General features: G+C 48.9%; 1 protein-coding gene across 6 annotated transcripts in view; it reads left to right on the forward strand.

Annotated features, from left to right (window-relative positions):
• Positions 1 to 9379, forward strand: part of TCF7 (transcription factor 7) — a 73642-nt gene extending 64263 nt beyond the window's left edge. For 4 of the 6 annotated variants that reach the window (XM_040602678.1, XM_040602680.1, XM_040602679.1 and 1 more), the window contains 2 exons: positions 1667 to 1739; positions 5612 to 9379. In XM_040602678.1, coding sequence (XP_040458612.1) covers positions 1667 to 1739; positions 5612 to 5912 — 374 coding nt within the window. In that variant the 3' untranslated portion in view covers positions 5913 to 9379. The remainder of the gene's footprint in view (positions 1 to 1666; positions 1740 to 5611) is intronic. The other 2 variants (XM_040602683.1, XM_040602682.1) reach the window with 2 other exon arrangements.
• Positions 9380 to 10227: the final 848 nt, after the last annotated feature.

Genomic DNA, 10227 nt, shown 5'->3' on the forward strand with positions numbered 1-10227 from the left:
TTCATAGACGTGTTTGAATTAGAACTTAGTTAGTGTGTGAAAACCAAGACTAGATTTTGGCAAGTGCATAACTTCATATAAACTCCCTCTAAACTTGCGCTATTCAAAACGTGCAGGGTGCATGTCCCCACCAGCCCTACAGATACCATTAATTAAAGAAAACTCCTCTCAAATGCATCAGTATTGCGTGTGGGACTAAATGCAGTGACAAGATTGAAGATCACCTGTGGGGTTACCCCAAATTTGGTTTTCATTTCAAAGGAACCTAGAGCTCAAGCGAAGTCATGCTAAAACCGAGTACCAGCTGCCTCCCGGCCCCACGGTGTTGGTTAGAAGAGGGCCTTTGGGCAGGTTTCAGCAGGTGGCACATGTTCCCATCATCCAGGGCTATTCCTGTGCTGGTTTCTTAAGTATTTCTGTCATACCGGGAATAAATAATATCTGTACCATTCAATATTCATTATAAAACATCAAGAGCCTGTCCTTGCCCACGGTGGCATCACGCATACGTGAAGTTAGCCAGCTGGGTTTTTTCAGTACATCCAGCCTGTGAGTGCCTGTAGACTTAACAGCTTTTCCCATTCTCCAGCCAGTTCATTACTGCTCATTGCTGTTATTTGCTTTTGGGTGAAAATCAGTCAGCCAGATGATAGCCTGCATTAATTCATAAAGTTCAGATCATCTCATGAATTTAATGAATCACCATTGGACAATCTCTTTGAATTGTCCATAAAATGCAATTCCATGACTGTGTCCTAGCAATATCTTTGGTTTGGTTAATGCTATTGATCTCATTCTGATAAGGGGACTACAAGCTTTTAGGCTTGTATGTAGTGTGTGTATATATATGTATTTATATATCCATATATGTGTCCTGTCTGTGTGACACAAAAATGATAATTTCACCTGTTATGGATTGAAAATCAACTGCTGGTCAGACACAACAGGAGACACTGGTGGTGGCTGAAAGAGGGAGCATGAATCCAGCACAGAAATGTGCTGTTCAAATCCCGTTTACAGCACTACAGGAAAAACATGATGTGCCTGAAAGTAAACAGGGCTTCACCCTCCTGAGTTCCATAATTACCCAGTAAACCGGCCACATTTTAGGAAAGACCATGGAGAGTAGCTTTTCTGTTAAAACTGGAGGGGCAATGATGGGGGGCAGAGCAGAATAACCTGGGCCTGGGTCTCCCTCATGCTAACTACGCTTTCAGCCTGCTTCTGCAACATTTCCTCCTGTTCTTTTCCATGCGCAGTCCGAGCTCGCTGGCAGCCCTGGTTAGTCACTGCTGGGAGGGCAGGGAGCAGGTAAGGATGCAGACACAGAAGGCAGGCAGCACCTCTGGGATTTCGCAGCTTTTCCAAACTTAAGAAGTTTGAAAAGCCATGAACTTCCCCGTAATTGCCCATATTTCCCAGAGCTGAGGCTGTTTCCCAAACCTCCTTCTTCTCCAGCTGCCAGCAGTGATCACTGATATTTGCCTAACCATCACTTTTTTCTAGGAGAGGTGGTGCCGGCACTGTTCTGTTACAGAAAAAAAAAAATTGGATTGTAGTGTGTTAAAGTGGCTAAAATGATGTTGCCTCTTTTCTTCCTCCTGCTCCTCCTCCTCTTTGTGCCTCTGCCTTGCCCATTCTCCGCCACGCATGCTTCTGTGTTCAGATCCTGCCTCTCCTAAGAAATGCAGAGCTCGCTTTGGCCTCAACCAACAAACGGACTGGTGCGGCCCGTGCAGGTGTGTATCAGCATCTCCTCGCTGCTGGGGTGCTCCTGGGCGAGCGGGTTCGGCTCCGTGCATCCCCTGCAGCCACCCCAGCGCTGGCGGTGGCCGCTCCAGCCAGGCGGGGATGGGGTTTTCCCTGGGTCCTCAGCAGCTGTCTGAGCTGCGAGGGTCAGGCTGCGCCCTGCCTGGGTTTCTGACCCCTGCCTGGGGCGACGGTGGTGTGATGCTTTATGTGTATCTCAGCTGATGGACTTCCCTGGTCTTAAAAGCTTATTTCCAGGGTGGTGACCTCTGTGACCCCGATGTGTGGCTTTTTTCCCCTGTTAGAGATTTCCTATCGCATAAATAGCACCCTAGGGCCAGCAGTGAGTAGTTAATGTGTTTTTTTTTTCCTGTTTATGCTGGGTATTTCAAGATCCAGCTTTTCATGGCCCTGAAATTTTGCAGTAGCCACCACGGGCGAGGTGGGACAGCCTCAAGCAGCAAGACAGTTTGCAAGTGCCCTGTGCCTCGGGCTTCTAGAGAGTGGATGTGGCCAGGTGATAGTGAAGCTCAGTGCATGAGCCAAGTGCTACCTGGCTCGGGGGTCTGCAAATGCAGCCAGGCAGAAAAAGCTCCTGGGGGCCCCCTGGACCTGGGCACCAAAGCACAGAGAGGCTCCAGCCTGGGCAGAGGGCTACGATTCATAGCGTGTTTTTTATACCAGTGCACTGAGGACTCTAGCAAAAACTGGAAGTGTTGCTTGAAGTGCTTAAGTGCAGCTTCAAGTGACTGAACTCATTTAGCCTACCCAAACATGAACCCTGAAGCACAGCCCTGCAGAGTCCTGATGGTGCTTGGCCCCTGCCCTTGCTGGCACCCGAGCTCGGGTCCCCACGCTGAGCCCGAGTGAGTATATACCCCCTCCCTGCAGCCGCATCCCGAACCTCGGGTGCTGTGCAACAGCAAACTGCCCCACTTGCCTTTTATACACTGGACAGCATCATCAAGCACCATTTTTTAACTGATTAAGAATCCAGACAGAGCTCCCTTAACCATTAATACTTTACCCCGACTGCCCAGAGAGGGGTTTTTGTGACCTCCGTCCCTCACCCAGCAGTGCCACCGAGCCCAGCGCCCCGAGCGCGACTGCAGCTCTGCGGGCAGCTCCCCCAGCCTCGCTCTGCCTTCGTTTGAACTCTCTGAATTCAGCTTCTCCTCTGCGCTGCTTCCCAATTAACACAGGCTGCTGAAGTGCTCGGAGACCTTAGCATGCTTTTATTTTTTAACCTTTGCCTCTCAACCCCTGGCTGGTCGCAGCCGTTCTGCGGTTCCCCCTACTAATGCGCTGCCACTGCCTCAAGGGCTCCTGTCCTGCGCGCTCTGCTCGCCATGCGGAGAGCAACTCCCCGGAGGATTTCCACCCCACAGGAGAACTGAACTGCTTGAAACTGGGTGTTCCTGCTCTAGAGCTTTCACCCTTCTCCCCCTTGCCCTGGGCAAACAGCTCCAGGGTGCTGTAGCAACTAAAGGGGGAGGGGTGCAGCCCCTTGGCTGTGTGATCGCCACAGCAGCGAGCCCCCTGGCCCCTTTGTTAGGATCAGATCTGCTTTTCCCCTCCCCCCATTATTTTAAATCAAATTAGTGAATCGATGGATAGATTTGTATCACAAACAGGTCATTGAAACTCTCTGTCCTGCAGCTTCTCCTTGGGCTTCTCTGCTCTGGGGAGTCACAGCCCGTGTAAAACAACCTCCGAGTTAAAGCAGGGCTGTCGTGTTTCATATGGCACTAATTGGGTCACCACGGCTAACGATGACACTGACAGCAGTAATAGCACTTCTCTTGTTCGCATCCAATGCGAAGTCGTGTTTAATACTGGACTAGTTAATACATATTCGAACAGTGTCTAGTTTTTCATTAGGAAGATCAAAGAAAGGTGTGCGCCCGCATTAGCGAGTTCTCCAGCTGATCCATTTGCCTCAAATGAGGCAGCTGGGGGGGGGCTGGGGGGGGAGGAGGCTCTTTTGAGCTGTTTTAGCTCTAAAGTCATCAATGCCATCCACAGCAGAGGGACTATTCCCTCGCTGCCATTAAGGTGACATCCTGAGAGCTCGTTCCTTCAAAACTCTGCTGAGATGCTGGAGGACCGGTGGCAGGTGGCGTTAGGGCTGTGTCCCAGGAGAAGGAAAAGCTGCCGAGCAGCGGTGGAAGGGGCGCAGGAGCCCTGGCTGGCCGGGGTGGTGGCAGAGGTGGCAGCTGGGGCTCCGGGCAGAGCTGACCAGCAGCATCACCCAGGGGGGTGGTTACAGCAAGGACGGTGTGCGACCTGGTTTTTTGAGACCCCCCAGTCGTAACAGGGACAAGTGGGGAACTGGAGTATCTTCTCTGGGGGGTGAAGGCTGGGTTTGGTCCCCGCTGCCCCAGTGCTGCTGTCTTTGGGACCTTGCTGGTCTCTGCTAGAAGCACGGGGCCAGGGGAGGAGAGCGGCCACTGATGGGGCTGCAGGTCCGCTCAGGCCCTTCTCCCGCCGGAGCTGGCGCTCCAGCCTCTGCCCATGGCACGCTCCGTACCGCTGCCTCCGCTTCCCCAGGCAGCGCAGCCGGCCGCTGTCCGGGAGAGCCACGGGCGGTAGCTCTGCCGGGGCAGCCGGTGGCCCGGTGGGCTCCCTCCGACAGGCTCGGGGTCAAGCTGGTGGGCAGCCACCTGCCGTGTCCCCCCAGGCCGGTCCCTTCCCTGCCCAGCCTTGGCTTGGCGCTCCAGCTCCGCGGTCGCGGCGGCGGGAGCAAACGGGAAGGGTTTGGCGATGCAGGGCTGGCGGCACCGGGGCTTTGCTGCAGGAGGCGGAGCGGACGGTGGTGCTGCGCGGGGCCTAGGCAGGCGCTGGGAACGGGCTCTTGACACCTTCGGATGCTGAGTTGGCTTGTGCGGCCTGAGAACAGCCAAAGGTGGCGGCAGGGGCCCGGCACGGACCCCTGAGCATGGCCGGGCTGCCCGCCCGGGGGGCACAGCCCAGGGGGCACAGCCCAGGGCTGGCTGCCCACATGGCAGCTCCATGCCACAGCCTGCCAGCAGGTCCTGTGTCCCCTGTGCCCTGCCCACGCCGTGGCTGCCAGCATGTCCCATGTGTGTCCCCCATGCCCCCTGTGCCCCCTGCGGCAGGCGAGGGGGCTTCTGCCCCGGGGGACACATCGTAGCCTTGACCCCAGCGGGAGCTGCTTCACCCTCCCAGCAGCAGAGCAGCCGGGGCAGCGGCTGGTGAGAAATGCCCTCCTTTTACGTTTTGTTATTGCTTTGATTTTTTTTGTTTATTATTGTTTGTACTTTTATTATTGTTAGTATTACTTTTTATTATTGTTTTCATTTTCATTGTTTGGTTACCTTTCACTGTTTCTGTTTTTTGTTTATTGTTTTGATTTTATGATTTATTTTCATTGGTTTATTACTTTTTTCATTTTGATTTCTATTATTTTCGTTTGTTTCTACTTTATTAATATTTTCGTAATTGTTTTATTACTATTTTGATTTTTATTTTCATTTTTGTTACTTTATTTTTATTCTTGCTTTGATTTCATTATTACCGTTTCGATTTTACTCTCATTTTCATTATTTAGATTTTTACCCCCGTTTTTTCATTTGTAAGCTCGTTTTTACGACCTCCCCTCCGCACTCCGCGGCTGAAGCCTCCCACCGCCGTTCCGCTGCTCCCCGCCCTCCCCCCCCCCCCGCTGCTGCGCGGCCGCGCTGCGCCCCCGGTCCCGGCTGCGGGGCCGCCGTTACAGCGCCGCCTGGCGGCCACGGTGGGAAACGCACAGGGACCACCGAGCCCCCAGCGCTGCTGCGCGCCGGGTGTGCGACCGTGGCCTCGGCCCGTATTCACAGGTAACTCTCTCCACTGTTCTCAGGAGGAAAAAGAAGTGCATTCGGTACTTACAAGGAGAAGGACGCTGTGCCAGCCCAGTTTCTTCCGATGGAAGTGCTATAGACTCCCCTCCCTCTCCTCCGGACACACTCCAATGCATCTCCTCTGCTTTTCCTTCAGACAAGCTTGCAGCCCCCGCTGACTCCGCACACAGAGAACAGCCTGACCCCTTCCCTGGCTCCGCTCACCTCCAAACTGCCTCCTGCTCCTCCAGACTGCCTGCCAGGTGCTCCTCTGCGCCCGCAGAGTCCCCAGCCTACAGCGTGGCCTCCAGCGGGACATAGTCCCACGCCCAGCCGCGCTGGCCGAGGCGCTGGGCGCTCCGTGCTCTCCCACCTGGCTCCACCCAACAGGACCAGAGGCCCATCCAAATTCCCCATCTCACTGTAAAATGTGCAAAGTTAGGCAACAGGATGACTTAAGGATGCTGGAAAACTCATTTGGTGGTGTTTTTGGTGGGGTTTTTTTTTGGGGGGGGGGTGTTAAAGACAGAAATCGATTTCAAAAGAAAAGGTAAAAAAAAAAAAAAAAAAAGTACTTGCCAAAATTTAAAGTGCTCATCAGTAAACAAGCCTTTTGTCCCTGGCCTGTGCTGCTTTTTTCATTTGTTTGGGGTTTTTGTTTTGGTTTTTTTACTGCATTATCTTCAATTATGGCTGAAAGCAGACAGCTCCCCAGCTTGCCGCAGTAGATGGTAGGTGCTATCGCTCCAGCGCCGGCTGCCCCTGCCTGCCCTCCCAGCTGCTTTAACGTGTAGCCACTCACACACCTCTCACAGCCGTGATACCACAGAGCTGGAAAAGCTGGACTAGGAGCATTTTTTAAAAGCCCTTATCTCTGAAAATTCAGTGTAGCCATGCTAGCTTTTTGATCTGACCAGGTAATAGAGAAATGAAATATTTAAACCAACGAGGCCAATTTTTAACTTCTTGTTTGGGAACAGGAAGGTACTGTTTACAGGTAGCAGGTCTCTGCGCAGACACGTCCCATGCCGCGAGCATGTGGCACGGCAGAGGAAAAGGGAGCACCAACCAGATGGCAAAAGGAGCCTGGACAGGCCGCTGGAGGCTCTGACGGTCGCTTGCTCACTGTGTCAGGTGCAGAGGGTCTCCCTCGCTGTCAGGGATTGCCCACTGCAGACATGGACAGCCAGAAACCTCACCAGAGGCTGGGCAAAGCCTCACAAATCAGTTTGCTACTACAGCTGTGACCCACCCGCAGCGGTGGGCAGGGGGCTCCAGCCCCGGCAGGCTGACACGGGGCAGGGGTCCCTGCTGGCCCATGAGCAGACAGGCTGGAGGAGAGATGCAAGCTCTGCCACCCGCTCGGCTCTCCCCTTCCCTCGGGCAGTCTGGCAGCAGAGTGGCACACTACCCTGCTCTTCGCTTCAGGCATTCATCCGTACGTACCCTCAGAAAGATCAGAACTTTTTTTTTCATTATTTGGCATGTAACTTTTAAAAAAACCCTTATTCTAGCTTTTTCTAAAAGATCCTCCCTCTACCCCCATGATGCCAAATGTTAATGTATTCTCTCCAGCTTATAAAAGTTTACTAGTTTCTGGTATTTTATTTATATTTTGAGCTTGATAAACAAAACAACACTGTGGACAGATTGCGATCTCCCCAAACTGATGTAAATCCCAAATTAATCCAAGTTCTTAATTTACTTCAGGTTTACAGACTTGTCACAGAGACCATAATCTAGTCCAGTGCAGATCTCCTCCTGCTTGCACATGCTAGACTGCTGAAGAGAAATATAACACCACAGAGGGAGAGGGGGGGTTCCTATTTTTTCTACTTCCTAGAATAGGTTTCAGAGTACTGAATACAAATTGTGTAGTAATATTATTGTAGAACTGCAAGAGATTTAAGATTACCTTTATAATGTACAAAATATTTTTATATTTTTTCTTAATGCAAAAACACAAACCCTAATTTTTTACATTGGACTGAACATAACTTTTTAGACAAGCTCATGCTTCAAAGACTGAAAATTTAAAAAAATAGAAAAAAAAAAACCTGATTAGTCTGTAGAGCAGCTTTAGGTTTATTCCCTTTATTTAGCTAGCTTTGCTTATAGTATTGTAGATTTTTTAATTCGTTTTAGTTTAGATCTCAATCTATTGCTTTATTCCTCTCCTGTGTAAAAGTAAGTTCAGAAGCACTGAATGAAAGCTATGAGTACAAACCTGAAACATTTGAAGATTTTAAAGTCTGAATCATTTTAACCCTTACAGAAGTAGCATTACCTGAATCGACTGCCAACTGTACTTAGTCATGTACTTACTGCACTCAGAGGGTTAATTACATAGCACTAGATCAACATGCAATCTGCTCATTTTTAAATTATTTTAGCAAGCTTAGACAACAGCATGCTCCAGTGCTAAACAGAGGAACTCAGCAGACTCTTCCCAGCTCTGACATAGTCTCTTTATCACTTGATTAAAAAAAAAAAAATTGTTAAAAGAACCCCCAGCTATGTCTCAGCTACCATTTGTCACTGAGCCCCTCTGAACTAAGGTGCCGTACAAGTGTCAGCTACTCTAACACCACAGATGACGAAGCTGCAGTGACCTAGCATAACTCAACACTGGGTGTAAAGCTGGCGTCACTTAATACCCGATTGGTATTTTGTGGTTGGATCAAACACGTAACTTAGCAGCAAAGCAAAGGCAGGTATAAAAGAAAAAGTAGATGCATCTAAACGCCACCAGAGGAAATGTAGGGGAAAGTCCTGAACAGTATTAAACCACATGCCCAGACAGTACCAGCGTACGCAGACCAGCCATCATTCATTTCAGAATTCACCAGGACTTTCACCCATTTATTATTTCAACGTTACTTCAGCCCCTCTATGGTGTTGTAGACCCCTGCCTCGGCTCAGGGCACACTGACCGGCAAAAGGCCTGTCTGTATTACACCCTCCTCCCATCACTGCTATTCCAATTCCTGCAAATCTCCTTAGTGAAACCTACTGGCCTGTCTCTGGGAGCCCACCCTTGTGCGCTCCGGGCACAGCAGCACTGCCACAGCCACACCGCTGGAGCGGTTACACTCATCTTCTGACACAGCGTTGTTCTGACCCTGTGCTCTGCTCTACAGGGACAGGTTTATAGCCAGACCTTACCCTGGTGCTTTCAGCTACTGCAGTATAAACTCTGAATATCTGCTCAGTATGCTGTACCGTGTTCCATTTATACTGGTGTAACTGAGAAAATTTCATTTCTTTTTTCCTTCCCAAAACACACAAGAGACCTTTAAGCTGCCCATGTCCAAGACAAAACAGTGACCATGACCAACTTGTTACATGTCCCATGGCTGACAACCAATGCCAAAACAAAGTTACTTTTATTAATACCAAAAAAGTGTCTTTAGAAATGCTTTATGAAGTGTTACTATTTTGTGTTAATACTTTTTTAATAGAAGGAAAATGTTACCCATAAGTTTTTATCACAAGATCTTTTTTTTTTTTTTAGTTCTCTTACAGCAATTTCAACACTTCCATATTTGAATTCCTGAAATCAGTTTGAATGTAGAAGTCATGGAAGTACCACTTCATTAAACCAAGTAAAACCACTGTATGTATGTAGCAGGGATAAATGTTTTGCAGCTGTACTTTCATTTGTCCAATGACTACCCATCACTTGTAATTTTTTTACTTCATTGAGTTTGTATTTTTTGGCTTTTATGTTCAAAAATATGTTTATAGCTTTATAAATAAAGTAATTGCCAGACTGGCTATTCAAAATAGGCCACTGGAAGTTATAATCCTATCAAACTCTCAAACAACTATTTCTTAGAATTGATTCAAGAGGACTCTGGCATTTTTTTCCTTCTGCATTTGTGTGTATAGTTTTTAAAGTAATTGCCAATAATCTTCAATGGGTAAGACTGAAATACTAAGCCAAGACTAAGAAAAAATACCTTCTTCTACAGTCCCTACCAACACCTTGGTTCCCTCTCCCTACCCCCACTGTTAATCACTTTGGCCAAGAGCTGTCCCTGATCATGCTGGGACTGTAAAAAAAAAAAAAAAAGAAAAAAAGAGAAAAAAGTTAAGGCAGCACCGTACAAGTTAAACAGTAACAGAGTTTAACAGTGGGAAATTGGACAGTCTCTCCCCCTTTCAAGAATTTCCAAGTAAGAGTTTCCAAGTACACAGCTGGTGTCTATTACAACAGCAGGCAACTATCAGGTTCAGCTGAATTAGAGAGCACACACAGCAGCCTCACAAGAGAGGTACACAAGCTGCCTCAGCACCTTCATGAAGGGCATCATTCTCTACAGCCCAGCACTAATACTGCTAGAGTGGGTAACAACTGAGAGGTAACAACCTCCAGAGACCAAAAAAGGTCAAAAAAAGGTGTTTTCTCATACTGACATGTGTGTCGGGCAGCTACAGATTTTGAATCTGGCTAAGTCTGAGACAGTACTACAGGGGGACTTCAATTAGAAGAATGTAAGTTGCATGGAATCCAAACTACCAAGATTACTAAGATTAAAAATCTGTCAAAGCTATACAATGCATTCAGCACACAGACTAGCCCTTTCTTCTGCACACTGCTATGCTGTACCTCCCTCCACATTTGCATCAGTGT

This window comes from Falco naumanni, chromosome 8 (assembly GCF_017639655.2).
Source record: "Falco naumanni isolate bFalNau1 chromosome 8, bFalNau1.pat, whole genome shotgun sequence".
Taxonomy (NCBI): domain Eukaryota; kingdom Metazoa; phylum Chordata; class Aves; order Falconiformes; family Falconidae; genus Falco; species Falco naumanni.